The sequence below is a fragment of the Myotis myotis genome, unplaced genomic scaffold (genome assembly GCF_014108235.1).
Source record: "Myotis myotis isolate mMyoMyo1 unplaced genomic scaffold, mMyoMyo1.p scaffold_m19_p_9, whole genome shotgun sequence".
Taxonomy (NCBI): Eukaryota; Metazoa; Chordata; class Mammalia; order Chiroptera; family Vespertilionidae; genus Myotis; species Myotis myotis.
The window spans coordinates 59,933,172-59,953,397 of record NW_023416401.1 but is presented as its reverse complement, the minus strand read 5'-3'; the positions used below and the strand labels follow the sequence as shown (position 1 = coordinate 59,953,397).

At 56.5% G+C, this 20,226-nt stretch overlaps 2 protein-coding genes across 2 annotated transcripts; one reads left to right on the top strand and one right to left on the bottom strand.

Annotated features, from left to right (window-relative positions):
- Positions 1–2,054: 2,054 nt before the first annotated feature.
- On the bottom strand, positions 2,055–19,384 carry NECAB3 (N-terminal EF-hand calcium binding protein 3). The gene is made up of 13 exons (XM_036323863.1): positions 19,186–19,384; positions 17,367–17,391; positions 15,779–15,887; positions 14,508–14,533; positions 14,218–14,315; positions 6,903–7,045; positions 6,506–6,624; positions 6,294–6,373; positions 6,139–6,192; positions 5,544–5,656; positions 5,303–5,380; positions 4,530–4,621; positions 2,055–4,435 (listed from the first exon to the last, which is right to left on the bottom strand). Exons 1-13 carry the CDS (start codon positions 19,294–19,296, stop codon positions 4,407–4,409), a joined length of 1,077 nt encoding a protein of 358 aa, XP_036179756.1. The 5' UTR covers positions 19,297–19,384; the 3' UTR covers positions 2,055–4,406.
- ACTL10 (actin like 10) lies at positions 8,465–13,153 on the top strand. The gene is made up of 4 exons (XM_036322608.1): positions 8,465–8,590; positions 9,178–9,346; positions 11,601–11,622; positions 11,773–13,153. The coding sequence occupies exons 1-4, from the start codon at positions 8,465–8,467 to the stop codon at positions 13,004–13,006; spliced, it is 1,551 nt and encodes a 516-aa protein (XP_036178501.1). The 3' UTR covers positions 13,007–13,153.
- Positions 19,385–20,226: the final 842 nt, after the last annotated feature.

Below are 20,226 nucleotides of genomic sequence, written 5' to 3'. Positions count from 1 at the left end.
TTGAAAATAGAATTCCGGAAATGGCAATCACTGAAATAAATGCTGGGTGCACTATTCATCGCACAGCAGATTCGATGAACCTGAAAATGAGTGAAGCATTACTACATGATTCTTTGTCAAAGACAGAGAGATGGAAAATAGGTTATTCCTTCTGGCAGGTAAGTTGCTAGGGGGAAAGCCTTTCAAGTGTTACCGAACACGGAGTCACCGAGCCTGGTGAGCAGTGATTCTCAGTAGGAAGAGAAATAATTGGCCGCAGGTGATAAGATTTCAGAATGAGCAAACACGCATCAATCTAAACCCATCTGGCCCATCTGTGCTTATTCCTAATTGTGGAATTTCAGGGTTCTGAGTTGGGGTATCCAGATCCTCCCTCTGAAGGTTGGGGAAACCAACCACAAACCAACACCCCATTCCCCAGGACAGCTTCAGGCTTCATTGCCTGGTGCCAGGTGCCCTCTTGTGGACAATGCCAGACATGCCCCTTTCTAGCCCTCCATCCACAAGCCAGACTCCTATCCCAGGCACACACCCCAGCAACTTTTCCTTTCTCCTTGGTGCACCTTTCCTGAGCCTTTGCACACCTTTCTGCCCCACAGGTTTAGCTAACATCTCTGGGTGCCTTCCTAGGAAGTTCCATAAATGATCAGGCCTTGGCCCCATTGCCATCTACCTTCTGAGGGCTGGGAGCTGGATAGTCCTACCAGAGCCTGTGCTGCGCTCCCATGGCTCTTTCTTGCTGCCCCTTCTGCCATCCTGCAGCCCCAGGGTGTAGCCTCACTCTTTCCTTTGTTAGAGCTACCACTGTCCTCCAGCTCTGAGTGGGTTCCCATCATCAGGATGCCCAAGATCTCTCCCAGCGCTATTCACGCTAGACAGCAAACAGCTGTGTGACCCGGAGCAAGGTACTTGCTCATGGAGCTTCTATGTTTCTTCACCTGTAAACTGGGGGTGCGAATGATGCCTATATCATTGGGCTGTTGTGAAATGTGATCAGATGGGAGTCGCCCTAGCACCCAGGAAGCCCTGTAAACAGGCTGCCAGACAATCTGCTTTTCTCTCTGCCAATGTGTCCCAGCATCCTGCCTGGACCCTGGTCTTACTCAAGTAGTATTTGCTTTGAGAATGACTTCGTGAAGTCCCACCGAATTCTCAGTTCCTTTGTTTCACCCCGTCAGAGGCTGTTAAGCGCACTAGGTGTTCATATTTCCCATGGAGAGCTGGAGGCCAGTGGCAGCCACCTAGACTCTAGCACCTGGCCAGTCCCCACCCAGGACAGGTTTGAATGTGTGCAGGTGAGTCACTGGCACAGGTGGGAGGCAGGTGCAGAGGCAGGTGCAGGGCGTAGATGAAAGGGTCGGGAGTGGCAGCTAGCAGGAGCCAGGAGCTCTACGAGCTTTGGTACTCTATCCTTAACCTGGGTGCTATCACCAACCTGGGACATTTCACCATTCCCAGCACCTGCCACAAAGCAGGTGTCGGTGGCTGTTGAAATGAGCTGCAGAGCCACCAAGAGCAGGGTATTGAGGGCAAGGCTTGAGAAAGATAACCCAGACCTGATGGCTTTGACCTGCTACATAAATAAAGGCTAAGATGATGTTTTTGTAGTGAGCAGGGGTGAGAGGGAGAACAAAGGCCAAGAGTAGGGGTGACTGAGGTCATGAATAGTCCAGCTCATCTGGAATGTTTTAGGGACAGGAGGCCGCACATACTGGGGGTGGGGGCTGATTATAAGGGCCTTGAATGCCGAGTCCAGAAATCAAACTTGACCTTGATACTGAAGGCAGTAGGGGGCCATTGAAGGGTCTTAGTCAAGGGGTGTGGTCACCATGGCAATGCTTTGAAAGCCCCTTCTGCTGTTCCATTATGGGGAATGGACTGTTAAGAGTGGAGTGGGGACAAGAAGCCCAATGAAGAGGTTGGCATAGTCTTCCAGGCCAGAGATGATGGTGACCAAGACTTGGGGGTAGGGGGATGGCAAGATGGAGATGGGGGCTTGTGAGAGTAAAGCAGTCCAGCCCCCAACCCACCCACCCAGAAACTTCCATCTGGCAACCTCCTGGCTCACCCCCTCTGGTCTGGCCCCCCTGGCTTGCCTCCAATCCCTTATCCTCCAAGATCCACCTTCTGCTCCCTTTGCCGTATTCCCACTGCCTGTCTGCCTGAACATCTGTCTGGAGACCCCCTACTAATCTCTCACAGCTCAAAGCAAACATCACCATTTTCAAGAGGCCTTCCCTGACCCTCCCCAGCACCTCCAAGCCTTCAGCAAGGGAGGGAGGACACAGCCCCTCCCTTTTTTTTTTAGGTGTTAACTTTTACAACTCCAGAGAGGCAGGCAAGGGTACAAAATCTAAGGAGACCCTTGAGAGGTGTCAGCTTGAGGATTTCAGTATCTTTGCTCTAAGATGGCAATGGGAAGTTTGTTTTGTTTTGAGGATTTGCTGTTGCTTTTTTGTGGAAGGAGCGGAAACATTAGAACACAGAACAGAAAGCACATTTACCCTAAGTGGGCTTCTTCTCTAGCAAGCCCACCCCGAGCTGTGGGCGCAGGAGCTGGCAGCGGTTTCTAGGAACACTCAGCAGTCTGGGAAGTTGGGTGGCAGGAGAGCAGCCTGGCATAGTGCTGGCCAAGGAGTCTCAACCCCTGCAGGGGTCACTGGGGAGAAACCTCGGGGAAAACCCTACCTGGAGTCCCAGTCTAGGTCATCTACCCTGAGCTGCCACCATCTGAGCTGTATTCCTGGCCATGCCCCTGTGCCCAGCAAGGACCTGGCACCACTGGGGCATTCAAAACATTGGTGAAATGTCACTCAGCCACTGGCCAGTCACACCTGGCTTCAAGGCTACCACGGCTTCCTAGGATGAAGCACTTTCGAGGCCCTGCCACCTCCCCGCCTTGGTTTCAGCCCATTTCCCCCTCCCCAGCTGCAGCCCACAGCTGGCTTCTTTCAGTTCAACGAGGCAAGTTCTCCTTCCCCTCAAAGCCTGACAACTCCTCACCCAACGCCCCCAGACAAGGTCGGAGGCCATCCTGTTCTTGTGGTGCCACATCCCTCCCTTTAGAGCCCTTGTGTCGGTCACCACCCCCATGCCCGCACCCCTCCCCCCAGATGGCTAGAAGGAAGGTTCCCCCAGAGGCTGGACAGGCCAACTCGGCCTTTACTTCCCTGGAACTGCTCTATGTTGGATGGCAGGGGTGGCCTGGAAGGGGGTAGAGGGGGAGGTTCTGTCTGGGGACAGGTTTCACAGAACCCAACTATGCTATCTGGGACCCTGAGAAGGCTCTGTGCTCAGTCCCCAACTCCATTGCACACACTTTTGGCAAAGTGGGGGGTGAAGCTAGAGCCCCCAGCCAACTGTGGGTGGGGGTTGAAAGCACAGACCACGTTCACTCCCAGAACCAGGGCTTGGGGGCATGAGTGGGCCCTGAATTGAGGAGACCTGGGTCAGCGGCGATGAAGTAGCCACCGTCTGAGGCAGGGGAGCTTGAGATGGGAACGGGCTGATTTCTGAAGAAAGGCTTCCTGCCCTGAGCCTACGGTCAGAGATGCAAACCAGCCCCACAGTCCAGCTTTCTTGCCAAGGGAGACAGGAGGCGACACCAGAAGTGACCACTGCCTTTATTGTCTCTCTGCTGGGGTTGTGGGCTGGGGTTCAGGTTCAGAGGTATCTGGGGACAGCAGGTGACTCTAGACCCAAATTATTGCTACTGGGCAAGGTCACCTTGGGGCTTCCCATAGTGTCCTGAGTATGGGTGGCCATGGACATGCAAATTATATGCAAATGACATGCAAACCAACCCAGGATCTTCCAGGTGTCTCTGGTGCAGTGGAGGGTGAAGAGTCAGCAGCTCGCAGCCCAGGAGGGTGGTGGGGATATGCCGGCCCTTCCCCCACAGTGCAGAAGACCCAGCTCAGCCTCAGGGGTCAAAGGTTTGGGGTGGGGATGGGGGTCCCTGAGCATCAGCCCTGGTTCTGTTGCTGGTTGAGGAAGAGCAGAACATGGCCCCAAGATAGCAGGAGGAAAGCAGGCACCCACAGGGCAGCCAGATAGTCCAAGGCTCACGCGGAGAGGGAAGGGATCTGCCCTGGGTCATACAACAAGGCAGAGAGAGGCAGAGAGAACCAGAATCCAGGCCTTCTGAGTCAGGTAGAGGCCAGAGTGCCTGAGAGACCAAAGCTACACACAGTAAAATACACTGATAAAGAAAGAAATAGAAAGCAAGCAGACCAGTCCCTGATCCCTGGATTGAGGACTCTCCACCAAGCTGGTCTTGGAGGCTTCTGAGAGCCAGACCCCAGGTCTAGGATCAGCAGTATCCTTGGTCTTGGTGCTGAATTGACCAGCCAGAAGCTCCAGGAGGCAGGCAGAGCCACCGGGTCCTTGACTAATGCAGGTCAGGATCAGTTATTATTCATAATCCACCAGGAGGCTGGGGGTCAGAGGCTGGGGGTCAGAGGCCATAAAGGGTACACTGCCCCTCCTCAGGCCCCAAGGCTACAGAGAGGGTTGGGGCTTCAGCACACCTGGGAAGAACACGGTGGTGAGGGTTTCCGGAGCCCGCAGGTGGTCAATGAGGATGCGCTGGAAGGCCTTACTGCAGGCGGACTGCTGGTGCCTGGGGAGGGCCATGGAGTGGACTTGAGCGAGTTCCCCAAAGATCAGTCCCACCCCAGTCCTGCTGCCTGGATTCAGGTCCCAGTCCTTCCTCATACTATCACTGAGCCTTAGCTTTCTCTTCTGTGAAATGGGACAATAGTGTCTACTACAGGGGTCCTCAAACTACGGCCCGCGGGCCACATGCAAATACAAATATTGTATTTGTTCCCGTTTTGTTTTTTTACTTCAAAATAAGATATGTGCAGTGTGCATAGGAATTTGTTCATAGTTTTTTTTTAAACTATAGTCCGGCCCTCCAACGGTCTGAGGGACAGTGAACTGGCCCCCTGTTTAAAAAGTTTGAGGACCTGGTCTACTGTGCTAGAGACTGTGAGGATTACATGAAGTAACACACAAGTGCTTGACATAGGATGTGACACAATGGTGATGGTGTATATTCATTGAGCATCTTCTATGTACCTGGCTGTGTTCAGTTCTTTACATATCATCTCATTCAGCTCAAATGAAGATGGAACTGTTATCACTCCCATTTTAGAAAGGAGGCCACTAGGGTGCAGAGGGGTTAAGTAATTCTTCTGGTCACACAGCCAGTGAAGAGAGGAGGAGGATTTGAACCCAGGCCTGACTCACTCCAGGGCCCATACTCCATAAACATTAGTTGTTAGACCGCCATTCATACCTTCTCCAGGAGGCCTCATCCCGCCAGAACTCGTACAGGGTGAAGGAGGCATTGTCTAGCATCTTCTGAGCAGACACACTGAAGAGCCAAAGAGATGACCAGGCCAGGCCTGGGCTGCAACCATTGCTGCCCACCAGGCAGGGGTCTCTAATGGGAACCTCAGCCCAAAATGCTCAGCCCCTGTGTTCCTCCCTGCTCATTCCCCAACCGTGGCCGGCCCACCAGGAGGCTAGGCACTCACTGCAGGCAATGGCTCTGGGCCCCTGTGAAGTCCACATAGCAGCGCAGGGCACGGTAGAAGTCCTGCAGGGCTCCTTCTGCCACTTGAACCTGCCTCTGGGACACGAGGATATGCTGGCAAGAGAGGGTCGGGCAGGTCACAGGTGACAAACTGGCTGTGGCCGCCGGGAGGACCCCGCCCTGCACGACTTGCATCAGACCTGGCCTACCCTGAGGTCGGGCTCCTGCCCCAACCTGGCCCCAACATCCCTGACTCCATTCTCTTCTCCCCATCACCAAGGATGCTGCCTTGAACCAGTCATTGTCTCTCCTGCAGTAGGCCACCACTTCTTACTGCCCCGTCCAACCTCCGTCCACACTGCCCCAGACTCAGAAATGCACATAAGGGAAACTGATGCCCAGAGAGGGGTAGTGATTTCTGTGGAGTCACAGAACAAGGACCAGAACCCAGCACCTGCCTGCCAGGCCTGGGGATGAGGACTGGGCCGAAGCTGGGAAATCGGAGATGTGTGCAGGGCAGAGGCCGGGTGGGTAGCTGGTTCTGTGAGCGCCCTCACTTCATGATGCCCAGCTGCCTCTCCCTTTCCCGGACTCACCGAGCTGGGTCCCTTGGTAAGCTCCTCTTCATGCAGGGGTTCCAGGAGGGGGGCCTGTGAGGGACGGAGTGTGAGCAGGCACCCAGCATGTGCCTGTCTTGGGCAGATTCCAGGAAGGTCCACCCCCGCGAAGCACTGGCCACTCAGCCGCTCACCTTGCACTCGAGCTGGTCGATGAGCTCCTGGAGACGGTTAACCTGGAGCCGCCACTGCCTCTCAGCCTCTGAACTCTGCCCTGGGGGTGGGGCCCATGGGGGAGTTCAGGCTGGGAGGTCTCTCAGGATAAACTGAGGGGCAGTGGAGGAGCAGGCATCGGGGGCACGGCTCTGACCTCCTCAGCCAGCCCTCCCACCTCACCACAGCACACCTGCGTCAGAGGAGCCAGGAGACCAGGTGGGTGACCGGCTGACGCTCCACAAGGCCCTGCGCCCTGCCCGCCGGCTGCCACGGGGCCTGCTCTGCACCTCCACTCTCTCTTCATCTGACCTAAGGGAGTAGAGGCTCAGGGCACTGCCGGCAGACCCTCAGGGCCAAGGACTGGGGCCCCCAAAAAGGACCAGGCTTGGGTGGGGCAAGACAGACATCTGGGGACATGGAGGCCCCAGCTTCACAGCCAGCCAGCCTCTTACACCTTTTGGCCTCCCTGCCCCAGAACAAGTAGTCAGCTGAAACTACTCAATGCAATAAAAGCTGAGGGACTTGAAATGTGGAGATGATGGGTCTTCATGAACTGGACCCACAGGTCGGCAGGGCTCCTCACATACCATGGCCCACGGGTCTGGGCCTGGGCCTCCAGGGTATCTGACGCGCCCTCCAGCGAGCTCTGCAGGGCTTGTAGCTGGCTCACCGTCTCCCGCAGTAGGAAGCGTGTCACAAACTGGTCCACCTTGGAGGCCCGCTCATACTCCTGGGGGCAGAGGGGACAGAGTCAGCACCTCTGGACTCCAAGCATATATTTCTGAATGAGGAGCCATCCCTTGTTCCTCCCCACTCCCCATCAGAACGACAGTGGCAGCGTAAAGAGGGCCTGCAGACCTGGCATCAGCAGGAGGGCACAGGGACTAGGAGCAGGCCTCCCTCCCGGGGAAGTATGAGGCCAAGTTAGAAGGAGTTATCTGCCATTCTCCGGGCCCAAGGCCCCTTCCACACTGGGACTACCGCCTTCAGCCAGTGAGGCCCCTGCACAGTCAGGCTGGGGTGGGGGTTGCGGATAGGGCAGGTCATAGGATACCCAAAGACCTATTTTGACACAAGGCAAAATGATGGTGTGATATGGCCCCATACTCACCAGTTGGCCACAAAGTCACAGTCTATATATGCATGCATGCATTCATTCACTCATCCATGTAACATTTACTGAGTACCTTTTACTAGGAGCTGCAGACACAAGACAGCCAAGTTACTGACATAACACACACACCACAGCACTGAGCCCAACCTATATAACCAGCCTCCTTTTGCCCCTCCTAAAAAGGGCAGAAAGAGGCAGACCATTTGCCAGGCCCTCAGGAGCCATGGTCCAGGTGCCTGCTCTCCCTCTTCGAGGGGCCCCAGAGGCACCATCCATCAGGGGCTTTGCCTCCTGCCCATAACCTGCCTCAGCTCAGCCATCAGGGACCCTGCTGGACCAGGCTTATGCGGAGACGTAAGCAGAGAGGAGGCAAGGACCGAGGGGAGGATGGGTGCTCTCATTCTCAAACAGGCCAGTGGTTTCTGATCTCTCTCTAGACTTCCGTCCTACCCTAGACTTTCTGGCCATGTTCTGAGCTCTCTAAAATCCTCCCAATAAATTCCATTTCGGGCACTTAAAATGACTGGTCAGTTTCTGTTGCTTGCAACCAAAGAAACCAGCTGACACAAGCATCTACTCTGTGCCAGGCCCTGTTCCAAGCAGAATTTCATTTAATCCTCATAGCAATTAGAGACCATGACTGACCCCATTTGCAGATAAGAAGACTGGAGTCTAGAACAGTTGATTATCTTGGCCAAGATCTAGTTAGGAACAGAGCCAGAATTCAAACTTAGGCCACAGAAATCCCTCTGTACTCGTCACTAAGCACCTTCATTATTGAACCAATAATGAAACATCACCTCGTTTATGATCATTAGCCCTTTTACAGTTGAGAAACAAAGGCCAGAAATCACAGAGTGAATGGAGCCAAGATTCACCTGTGGGTTCTGAGATGCTCAGAGCCTGGAGCTGGTGAGGTCAACCAATGAGGTCACAAAGTGGCCTCTCTGGGACAATGCTAGGGCAGGGGTCCCCTGGCCAGAAGGCAGGGCAGAGCAGCATGGGCCGTGGACCCCAGTGTTAACCAGTCCTGCCATGGGCAACAACAGTTCCCACAAAAGGACCAAAGTGTCCAAGCAGGTTGGCAAGGAGAGGCCACCCGACATGGACAAGGCCTTGGGGAAGCAGCAGTTCTTCAGCCACTTCAGGCAGAAGCCAGGCGTAAGTGGAGGGTGGGAGGGGGCAGGCGGGATGTTGGGAGTCTAGGCCTTGAGGTCCAAAGTCCCAGGGCCGTGGACTATGAGGTTAGAGAATCCCCCCTGAGGATGAGGGTCCCAGAAACGCACGTGGGTATGGATGGGGCCCTAAAAGCCCAGCAGAGAGGGTAGGGATTCCAGGAGATGGATGAGACTTGGGAGTCAGAAGGGGATTCTCACAACCTGGATGGATGCATGGGCGGAGGTCCCAGCATGATTGGCATCGCTGGGAGATGAGCACCAAGAGTTTCCTGACGCCCCCTTTCCAACTCCTCACCTCAAAACATGCTACTTTTCCCCTCAAGCGGGCAGACAGGGACCCCAGAACGGTGGACAGAGCGAGGTCTCAGGTCAGCCTGGGTGGGTAAGGGTTTCCGAGAGGCGGGGGTCCCTGGTGATGGGGCAGAGTGGGGACCCCCCTCCGGGGCATGGAAGGATGGCGGGGGTACCGGAAACGTAGAGGGCATGGTCTTGGTAGACAGGCCCAGGGCGGGTAAGGCTCCCAGGAAGAGGGCGGGGCACTCATTTCCCTCCCCGCTGCCCCTTCCCCAGACCAAGATCCTGCTGCTTTTCTCCGCGGACAGGCGGCGGCAGCAAGCCGAGGCGGCGGCGGGCCCGGTCGCGCGGCCCGGGAGGCGGAGCGAGGACTCGGTGGGCTCCCTGGCGGCGGCCCCCAGGATGCGGGGAGCAGGCGACGGCGCAGAGTGGCACGAGGGCGCGCGTGCGCGAGCTCGAGACGAAGCTCCCGGCCCCGGACGCGCTGTTGGAGGAGGCGGGGCTCCGCGCAGCGGGCGGGACCGGGGATGGGGTCCAGGCCTCGCGGAGCTGGCCCTGGCCCTGCACGCGCCTGGGGATCCACAGCGTCTCCGACCCTGTCCAGGGGCAGCCGTGCAAGCGGCGCCGCTGCCCTCGCCCGCGGCCCCGAGCACCTGGTCCGGCACCCGGGCCCCACGACCCCCGGCCCCGACCCAATAAAGAGCGCATGGCAGCCCTGGCTCCTGCTAGTCCGTCAGGTGTCTGGCGCGAGAGCGAGACAGGGATGAACAGCTTGAGCAATGGCCACAGCGGGAGCCAACTGTTTTTTCCTTCCTTGTGACCCAAAAGTTAGAGCCCTGCCCCTGGGGAGGGGACACCCTACCACAGTGGAGAAGGATGATCCTTCACCCCCCAAATCGAGGCCTGGGTCAGACCTTGCCCGGTCTGCAGACCCAAGGGAGGTGAGCTCGAGCAAGCCCAGGGTTGGCCACACTAGGAGGGGCTTGCTTCAGCTGAGCATGGCACCTCCAAGAGCCCAGCATTCACAAGTCCTCCTTAGGCAGAGCCACGATCCCAAGCAAACAGCCACCACCGGGGAGAACTGTGGGGGTCCTGCTGTCAGCAGAGGTGGGGCCTGAGGCACATCCTGCCTGCGGGGGGGGGGGGGGGGGGGCGGGCAGGAGAGGCGCTTGACCCTTCACTGCCATCCCTGCTTGGTAACCCACAAGGGAGCTTAGTCTCCCCACCTACCCTGTTCCATCCTCTCTCCACATTGCAGCCAACGGCTTCTTCAAAATCACTTCTCTACCTGCCGGGCAGTTCACTTTGCTCATAAGCTCGCACTGGCTCTGCACGGCCCACAGGGAAACACCCAAACCCGCTACTGGGATTCGCCAGCCCGACCCCCAACCTATCTTCCTCTCTCGGGCTCGTCCGTGACTTCTCCCCTCACCCCCGCTCTGGCTGTATTGCCACTTGTGGGCTCCAATTTTACGCTCACCTCCCTAATTCACCCACAAGAGGCCCAGCACATTTGCTGTCTGCAGCTGCTTCTCTTCACTGTCCTGGTCCCAAACCCAGCTCCACAACCTAGAGCCTCCCCGGCACTTCGAATCTGCAGCCCGCTTTCCACTGGCAACCAACCTCAGAATGGCTTTTGGGGCAGACGCAGCAGGTAAAGGTCCCAGCTCACGAAAGCCACAGGTCCAGCTTCTGCTGAAGATGTGCTTTTGTTACTGTCAGCATCTCCTCCCGTTGCCTGCATCATGCTGGAGGTTTCATGACCCATAGCATCTCCCCTGCTGTAAGAACTGGCCCTTCCCTACCATTCACATAATTACAACCAGAGTAACCAAGTTCCTCAATGTGACTACACCTCCCGGCCATAGCCATGGGTCCTATCAGCCCCTTCCCTGGGACAGTAATTCAGGGGCTATAAGAGACTATTTTCTACATGAACATGCATGGGCTGAAGCCAATCTTCAGAAGAATAAAAACACAGACAGTGCACATCCTGGGTTCCCTGCAGTCAGGCCCTGCTCCCAGTCTGCTCCTGAAACCTGATTTCACCCTTGCCTTTGGTATCCATCATACATACAAGATCCTTGAAATAAAATCCTTATTTTAGCATACACTCTCGTGAGTGGGTCTTCAACTTGCAACCAAAATGGTCCTAAAGAGAATGAGACTCTGCGGAGACCAGAAATAGCCTCTTTCCTGTGTCTGAAGATTTCTACCTTTTGGAGGAAGAAACTGAGCTCAGAAAGATTAGGACTTGCCTGCACCGTGAGTCAGCTTCAGAACTGAGTCACAAACTCAGGCCCACATGAGTCCACAGGTGGAAGTCCCTGAAGGCAGTCCCTCTGTGGGCTGCCTGGGCCCAAGGATGAGCACAGATACTCCCGAGTGGCTGTAGATGTGTGATTAAGAGCTTTCTCTTCCGCACTGGAAGGGGGGGAGCCGTACATTTGGCCAGAGTAGATCTGATCATCTGAAGTGGTTTGGGGAAAGAATCTGGTTGTGCTGAGCAGTTGCAGCCAGACCCCTAGATGCCCAATTCACTGCCCTTGAGCCTGTCCCAGGAGAAAGGATGGGTCCAGGGTGTTTTCACTGGGGGGAGGGGGCTGCGGAAGCACAGCAGGGGCTGAGGACTGAGGTCACAATTAGTCGGATCCAAGTTCTTTTCCTTCTCTGATGACCCCTCCCATCTCCACAACCAGGAACTAGTGCCGTCAAGCCCAGGTGAGAGGTCCAAGACACGCCTGGGGCTGGACTCCTGGGTTCTCAAGGAGCCGAGAGCTGAAAAGAGACATCCACTCTGGGCAGAAAAAAGCGGTGCCAGAAATTGAGAAAGTAGTTATCTAGTCCGTTAAGGTAGGGATCTAGTCCCAGGGGACAGAGTCAAGAGCTGAAAGGCGGGCCTTCATCTAGGCCAGTCGGGACAGACCGCCTCTGGGAGCACAGCGAAGCCCAGAAGGTGGCGTCAGTGTCGGGGAGGCGCCGGGTCCGGCCGCCCTCACTGGGCCGCATCGCAGTGGTGGTTGACCAGGGATCGGGGTTCACCAAGGCAGGCTTTGCGGGCGAGAACCAGCCACGCCTGGTGTTGAAGAGCTCCAGCCTAGTGCCCCGCTGGGACCAGCCCGTGCTGCCCGGGGCGCTGGGCTGTGAGCTGGTGGGTGGCATGGAGCGGGCACACCCCATCAAGCATGGCATGGTGGTGGACTGGGAGGCGCTGGAGGGGCTCTGGGAGCGCCTGCTGGTAGGCGGTCTGCGGGTGTGCCCAGAGCAGTGGCCAGTGCTGGTGAGCGACTCGCCCTCGGCGCCACCCTCAAGCCGCGAGAGGATAGCGGAGCTGCTGTTTGAGGACCTGGCAGTGCCCGCGTGCCACATGGCCAGCACTGCGCTGCTGGCTGTCTGCTCCACCGGCGCTTTCAGCGGGCTGGCTGTGGAGGCAGGAGCGGGGGTGTGCCACGCCACGCCCATCTACGCAGGCCACTCGTGGCACGAGGCCACCTTCCGGCTGGAGGTGGCAGGCACCACCCTCTCGCGCTACCTGCGGGATCTGCTGGTGGCAGCGTGCCCTGATCTACTGCTGCAGACCCTACCCCGAAAGGCCGTCACACAGCTCAAGAAGCGCTGCTGCTACGTCTCGCTGGACTTTGAGGGGGACCTCCATAACCCTGCCCGCCACCATCCAGCCAGTATCTGCTTAGGCAATGGATGCTCCGTCTACCTCAGCAGCGAGCGCTTCCGCTGCCCTGAACCCATCTTTCAGCCGGCTCTGCTAGGCCACATGGAGCCAGGACTGTCGACACTGGCCTTCTGGGCACTGCGGAAGGTGCCTGAAACACTTCGGAAGAGGCTGGCTGACACTGTGGTGCTGGCCGGTGGCTCCACACTTTTCCCTGGTTTCACTGAGCGCCTGGAGATGGAGCTACTAGCGCAGTGCCAGAAGCATGGCTATGGGGCACTGCAGCCACACCTGGTGGTCAAGCCTGGGCGAGGAACAGCCGTGTGGACCGGTGGCTCCATGGTGGCTTCATTGCACAACTTCCAACGCCAATGGATGACCCGGGCCATGTACAACGAGTGTGGCTCCAGGCTGGTGCACGAAGTCTTCAACTGAGTCATGCTGGACTGGAAGGGGTGGTGCCACCAGCGGGCTGCAGAGGCACAGGCTTAGCGGGCTGAGCTGAAGCTCTATCAAAGGCAGTGAGTGCCAGATAAAAGTATCAGGTGACTGGAGCTCGCAGAGTCATTGTGTGGTGATGGGCCACCCCCTCTCTGTTTCTGGGCCAGGAGGAGGTGGTCTGGGGCCCTCACTATAACCTGCAGTTTGAATTCCCCTTACTCCTCCAGCTGCCCACGCCCAGGGCCCTGTTTCTATGGCAATAGGAAGCTGATGCCCACACAAGTGTACAGGCCACAGACACAGAAGTTGCCACAATACACCAACCCCAAGTGGTACAGTACCATTTGGATTCCCATCCCATGCCAGACCCCAAAGGTGACTGACCCTCTGATAAGCTACTAAATCCCATGTGAAAGCGACCGGAGGGGAAGCCCTGTCCTCAGCCGATCATCCACTGGCCGAGGGTGTCGGTTTCCCCTTCTATAGAACATCAGGCACAAAAAACGCCAGGCTTGCTCACTGCTCCCTCCCTGCCCCCTTATTAAAAGCTATGGGACAAAGGGGTAGACATCTCTTTAAAGGAACACACAAAGGCATGGGTGGTGTGGGCTTTTTGAAGTCACCATACAAAGGCCTGGAGCCCTGGCTGTGAGCAGTTTGTGCTGGCGCACACACGTCCACACGTGCACACAAACGTGGGTGAACACTTGCTGAATCCTCCCTAACGTCCTCAGGCCAGGCTCCACCCCCGCTAGGCTCTGCACACCAGCATGGGCCTGTGGACACATGTGCAAGCACACCGCACCCCCAACCCATCCCTACTGAGTCCTAGGCTTAATACCGTACAATAGTCAGGTCTGGCCAGTAATAAAAAACAGTAGTAGCAGCAGCTCCAGGTATTAAGCACTTACTATGTGCCAGGCAGAGTTCTGAGTGCTGGGGATGGAGAAGACAGACAAAAATCCCTGCCTTCATTCTCATTTACTTGACAAGCGTATGGAGGCAGGCCCTATTTTTATCCCCAGCTTACAGATGAGGGAACTGAGGCCCAGAGAGGGAAAGGTACACAAACAGAAAGTGGGAGAGCCAGGATTTGAACCCAGCCCTCTAGCTCAGCAGCCTAAGACAGTGGAGGCTCCCACAGCACAGTAGACCCCTGAACTCATTTGGGGCCCTACACCCATCATGACAGCTCTCTCACTCACCAACTTGGTGGTGTCCATGGCAGTGAGCACTGCACGGTTCAGGGACTCCAGCGCAGCCAGCACAGGCCTGTAGACACCCAGGTGTTCTGAGAAGTAGTCTGTGGGCAGAGAGGGTGTTCGAAGGTTCCCGCCCTGCCCCCATCTACCCAACAGAGAATTCCTCGACAGCCAGCCAGGCCTCACATGCTGAACCCAGCCCATCCTACTCATCAGGAGACCAGCAACAGCCCCTCATCACACCCAAGTGTCCGGAAGTCCCGGGAGACAAGCGCTCCAGTGGGCTTACTCACCACACAGTTTCTCCGTGTCCAGATTGCTGTGGAGAAAAGAGAAGGTGCCCTTCAGACCCTCACATTTGAGCCTGGTGAACTGGGACTTTGAAGCCAACGTTTCTCCCTCTCCCAACCCAGCTCAGCCTGACAAGGAGGCAACTCCTGACTCCACCCCAGGTTAAGTTGCTCAGTGGGCAGAGGCTGTGGGGCAGGGGTGGGGGGGGCAGGGGTGGTGGTGGGAGGGAAGAAGGATACTACTGCCCCATAAAACACTCTCTGAGGGCAGAAACTCAGACCCACTCTTGGCCTCCAAGGGAATTTCAGGCCAAGAGAGACAGATGTGGACACAGGCCAGAGAGGAGTGGTCAGAGCTGAGAAGGGGAAACCAAGGCTGGGAAAATACAGAGAAGGCAGGGGCGTTACTTGGTAGGTCAGGGAGGGCTTCCTACAGGAGGGGCTGCCTGTGTCAGGCCTTGAAGGACAAGGAATTTGACTGGAGTGTCTAGTGGTGAGGTGCAGGGGGGTGCAGACAAGGGGTCCAGCCCAATCCTCAGAATGTATTCTTTCTTTTTGTTGCTGTTAATCCTCACCTGGAGATATTTTTTCAATTGATTTAGAGAGAGTAGAAGGGAGGGGAAGAGACAGAGAGAAACATCAATGTGAGAGAGACACATCCATTGGTTGCCTCCCATAGGTGCCCCGACAGGGCCGGTGATGGAGACTGTAACCTAGGTACATGCCCTTGACCCGGAATCGAACTTGTGACCCTTCAGTCCACAGGCCAATGTTCTAACCACTGAGTGAAACCAGCTAGGGCGCTCAGAATTTATTCTAAGGAGATGAGGGGAGAAGGGCAGTGAGAGGGAGGGACAGCTGTGTACGTGTCGTACCCACGTGAGGCAGCATAGGGAGGAAGGCATGCAAACTCGTGCTAAGGCTTGTAGATGTGGGAGCACACGTGGGGTGGTATGTGCGTGTTCATGTACCTGCATCCATGGGTGGGAGCAGGCGGGCCCCAGCTGTCCCCAGGCATCCTCTGGTTCTGCAGGAAGCAGGAATGGGGAGGGGGGCGCCTGTGGGCTGAACCACGGATGGTGACTCAGGTCTGGCTATTTTAAGGTCCTAGTTGGAGTGTGGTGGGCAAGGCTGAAGCTAGGGAGGCAGTGAGTGGGTGGGTGAAACTTGGCACTGAGCCCGGACACCCCTCCCCTACATCCCCTCTCCTTCTGTCCTCTGTCCCCCATAAGGAACCATCTACCCACGGCTCTTCCATCTCCCCTTGTACTCACTCAGTGGACTGCCCATCAATGCCGCTGAACAGCTCCCGAAGCTCCCCAGGGCTGAGAACCCCGTCAGCAAAGTAATTCCGGAATTCCTCAAATGAGAGCTTCCCATCATCTGGGGGTGGACAGGGAACAGAGTCCATATCCCTGACCCATGGCTGCACCCCTGCCACCAGGTTCAGGCCCCCAAAGGCCTCACAGCATTTCACACCCACCCAGCCAGATGGAATGCGATTCTGAGCTTGGTGGGGACCTAGCTGTTGGGGACAGAAGGACAGGAGCCGCTAGAGAGGCCCACTTAAGGCAACAGAGACCACTTTGCATGTACCCAAGAGGGGCATTACACACATGGCATTGGGTAGGGACTCAATAAATGTTTGCCAAATGAAGAAACAAATGAACAGCCTGGGACACAGCCTGATCATGGCAGGGCCGAGATGTCACCTGGAGGACATGGGGGGCTGAGTGTGCCTCACATGCTGGCCAGCCTGGCCCCAGGATGAGGACAGCCTTTGTACTGTGAACACAGGCCCTTCACAGAGAAGCCACAGGGAGGCTGATGAGAGCTTCTCAAGGGCTGGGGCCCCTGTAAGCAGCAGACTGACTCCAGAGTGAATACCCTCCGTCACCGGGGCATGTAGAAAGGCTGAGAGCACTCGAGTGCGTGGCCACAGACACTGGGGAGCTGGCCTGCAAGGTCTCTAAGCAAGGGGATCGGACAGGATGCTCTGATCCAAATGAGACTATGCGTCCTGATCAATGGATTGGGACAAATGGTCTCTAACAATCTGAAGAGACCTAAAGGGCCAAAGGGTAGGAACAGGACCCTATTTCAAGGAGGCTGAAGAGCCCAATGGAAGTGAGGTCAAGGCTGGCTGGCTGCCTCAGCTCAGATCCTCGCCCGGCCAATCAGGGTACAGTGGGCTGTTCTGGGTCACCTGTGGGCAATAACCGGCCTGCATGGTCCCCTGCTTTACTTTCAAGCTTTTCCCAGACCTGCGTCTGCGACTGCCCAGGACCCAGGGCAGGAGGAGCTGATTGCCTGGAGCCAGCTCCATCATGCCCAGGCCCTCCCTGGATCCAGATAGTTGGTCATATGGAACGTTACTGAACCCGCTAAAAATCTAAGAGTAAAACTCCCCACAGGGCCTCATCCCCATTAGCCCACATTTCCCAGCCTCTCACACAGGGAGCCTAGGACCAAGCACCATGTAGACCTGGGTTAAAGGACGTGTGACCTCAGGCAACCTGCTTTTACCTCTCTGGGCCCCTGTTCCTTTGTTTGTGAAATGGGGTAGATATCACAGTCATATACAAAAAGGTACAGGTACCTACCTCTGTGCCAGGGCACTGCATGAAAGCCTCTACTTTCAGCCTCTGGCTAAACTTACATTCCCTCCACTCTCCATCCAGCCAAACTTGGCTCAAAATAGCACTTCCTCCAGGAAGGATGCCTTGATTGATTCTCTTGCTTTGGGTCCCCCCAAATTTTTCTCCATTCTAGATTGTACCCCCAAACCCCCAGTCCTCCCAAGCCTCCATGATGTCCCCCACTGTTCCTCCCACTGTGGGGCCCAGGGAAAGCCACACTCACCATTCTTGTCTGCTCTGCGGAAAACCTAGAGGACAAAGAGGCATGGATGGGAGCTGTGAGTGGAGTCTGGGGGGTAAGAGGCCCCTGCCCAACTTGACAGAGCCTCAGCTGGCCAACCCGCCCCCCTGCCTAGCCTTTCCTCCTGCCCAGCCTGGTCCCAACTGCCTGCCCAGCTCAGCCCTACAGGAGCTTTTCCAACGAGGGGGGCAGAGGAAGAGCACACAGCAGGTCCAACTGCTTGCTCACTTTTCCTGCAGGGCTTGGCTTCATGGGGGGTGCTCCAGGCCAGCTCCTTGTACCCTCACCTCCCACACTGAGTATATCCTGATTTCTAACTGATGCATCAGCCCTTGGCAGAGTCCCAGCTTGAGGAAGGTGGGGAAATGGGCCAAGATGCGGCCTGAGAATCCTGGGCACCTGTCCCAGACTGAACCCCCAAATCTACTGTGGGCCATGGTCCATCCCCGACTCTGCCCACTCTCGGCTCTTTCCTTGTGTGCTTGTCCTTCCTTTGCCAGTGTCTCAGTTTTAGCCTAGGACCTGACAGAGCAGGCTGGGGTTAACCTTCCAGGCCTGGGGCTTCCTATGAGGCTGACTCAGTGTGTGTGTGTGAGAAGCAGAGATGAAGGGCAACGGACACAGGTAAACAGAAAGGCATAGAGTCAAGACATGCTGCTGCCTCTCCCAGGGACCAGAGACTCCAGATCACCTAAATCGACCCAGTAAAGGGGACCAGCAGCCTGGCAAGGAGGGGCAGAACAAAGCCTGGACAGAGAGCCCCTAGCAGCTCCAAGTTCTCAGTGCCACTCCCCTCTGCTATTTTCTCCGTACAGGTGAGGCTCAGGAATAAATCTAAGTACTAGCCGGAAGCCTGACTCAGAGGTCTGCACTGGCTTGAGGTCACAGCAGCCCAGCATAGCCTGGTTGGGGCAGATGGAGATGCTGAGGGTAGGGGGTATAAGAGTGCTAAGCTGGGAATGAGGACACCTGGGGCCACACCCTAGCATGCCCTGTCTCCATGTGTGATCTTGGACATGCCCCTAACCCCTCAGGCCTTATTTTTTCCATCTAGGAAATGGGAGGGTCAGGTCCCTTCCAGCCAAGAGGGCTGTGGTCGAGGTGCTGAGTCACTGGGGGCAGTGGGGAAGGGACAGGAGTACAGCCTTTCCCACAGGCAAGGGCCTCTGGGAGTAGGAGCATCAAGAGGACCAGGTGGGACTGAGCACTGGGGTGAAAGGTGGGGGAAGCGGCTCAGGGCAGTGACTAAGGCCAGGCTATTTCACACTGGTGCCCGTGGGGCCTGCAGACCACCTGCCACCTACAAGAGGAGTGTACAGACCACAGAGGATGACTTTGGGCAACACTGACCAACTGTGGGACCCCACGGCCCCACGAGTCAGGTCTAAGGGGCTCTGGGGTCAGCACTGGGTCTTATTCTTCCAGGCCCCCTCGCTGGATCAGCCCATCCAGGGGCTGCCATAGAGGGGTAGTGCAACAGCTCCGGTGACCAAGTGTTGGTAGTCTCTGCCCCACCAGACACATAGATGGGGTGGGGGGCAGTGTCACTGAACCAGAGACAAGGAGGTGAGAAAAAATGAGACAGAGAACAGGAAACAAAGGCAATGAGATAAAGAAGGGAGACATGGAAACAGAGACAGCAGGATCAGAGAGAGAGAAGCCCAGAGACCGAGGCAGGGCCCCAAACAGACCTGGAGGGGAGACACAGACAGAGGCAGGGGCAAGGGGAGAGAGAGCTGGAGAGACACTGCCAACCCCCGGGGCCAGGAGAGCCGACGCCCCCTGCCCCCTCCCGACTCACATCCTGGAAGAGCGCGTGTCCCGCGGAACCGGTGGCTGGCGTGGGAGACCGCGGGGGCTGGGGCGCGGGCTGCCGGACCAGGCACACGGTAAGCAGCCCCGCGCACGCCATGGCGCCGCCGGCTCTGGCTGGGCTGAGGCTCCGGCTCGAACGCCACGGCTGCGGCCGGGGATTGGAGACGGGAGATTGGGAGGGGGCGCCCGCCTATGGGCGCCGGCGCACACGCCCAGGGCCCCACCCCCACAGCCCCGCCCACGGCCCGGGATGCCCACTAACGCCCCTCCCCACCCGCGGGGAGCCTTCCGAAGCACCTCCAGGGCCCCCCGTTTCCCAGTCTGGAAAAGGAGAGCAATCTTCAGCCTTTGGTACAGCGGTTCTCAACCTGGGGGTCAAACGACCCTTTCACAGGGGTCGCCTAAGACCATCGGAAAGCACATATATAATTACATATTTCTTTTGTGATTAATCACTATGCTTTAATTATGTTCAATTTGTAACATTGAAATGGGGGGTCACCACAACATGAGGAACTGTATTAAAGGGTCGCGGCATTAGGAAGGGTGAGAACCACTGCTTTAGTAAGTTAGAAGAGCACAATGGAGATGCCTAATACGATTCACTTTGGAGGTTCTGCCACCAGAGGTTCCTGGAGGGGTGGTCACCGCAAAGGAACCAGGCTGGAGGTCTTTTCCACCTGTCAGTGTGGGAGTACTACACAGCCAGGAACAGAACGTGAGGGGCTGCAATGCCCAACGGCAGGTCCCACACCATTACAGGGTCAGCAAACTGTGACACGTTATGGGTAAAACCAAGTGAATTCACCTGAGCATCTGTATCCTCTTTGCAAAATCAAGGTAATAGCAGACACTCCATAGAATCGAGGATGCAGACTATAAAGGGCTTAGGCAGTGGTTCTCAACCTTCTGGCCCTTTAAATACAGTTCCTCATGTTGTGACCCAATCATAAAATTATTTTCGTTGCTACTTCATAACTGTAATGTTGCTACTGTTATGAATCATAATGTAAATATCTGATATGCA

Coding starts and splice junctions, on each gene's coding strand:
- NECAB3 (XM_036323863.1), bottom strand. CDS start 19,296: ATGGCGTGCGCGGGGCTGCTTACCGTGTGCCTGGTCCGGCAGCCCGCG. Junction 5,381..5,543: donor GCCCAGAGCCATTGCCTGCA/GTGAGTGCCTAG, acceptor TTGGCTCTTCAG/TGTGTCTGCTCAGAAGATGC. Junction 4,622..5,302: donor GATGAGGCCTCCTGGAGAAG/GTATGAATGGCG, acceptor GGCCCTCCCCAG/GCACCAGCAGTCCGCCTGCA.
- ACTL10 (XM_036322608.1), top strand. CDS start 8,465: ATGGGCAACAACAGTTCCCACAAAAGGACCAAAGTGTCCAAGCAGGTT. Junction 8,591..9,177: donor ACTTCAGGCAGAAGCCAGGC/GTAAGTGGAGGG, acceptor CCCCTTCCCCAG/ACCAAGATCCTGCTGCTTTT. Junction 11,623..11,772: donor ACTAGTGCCGTCAAGCCCAG/GTGAGAGGTCCA, acceptor ATCTAGTCCCAG/GGGACAGAGTCAAGAGCTGA.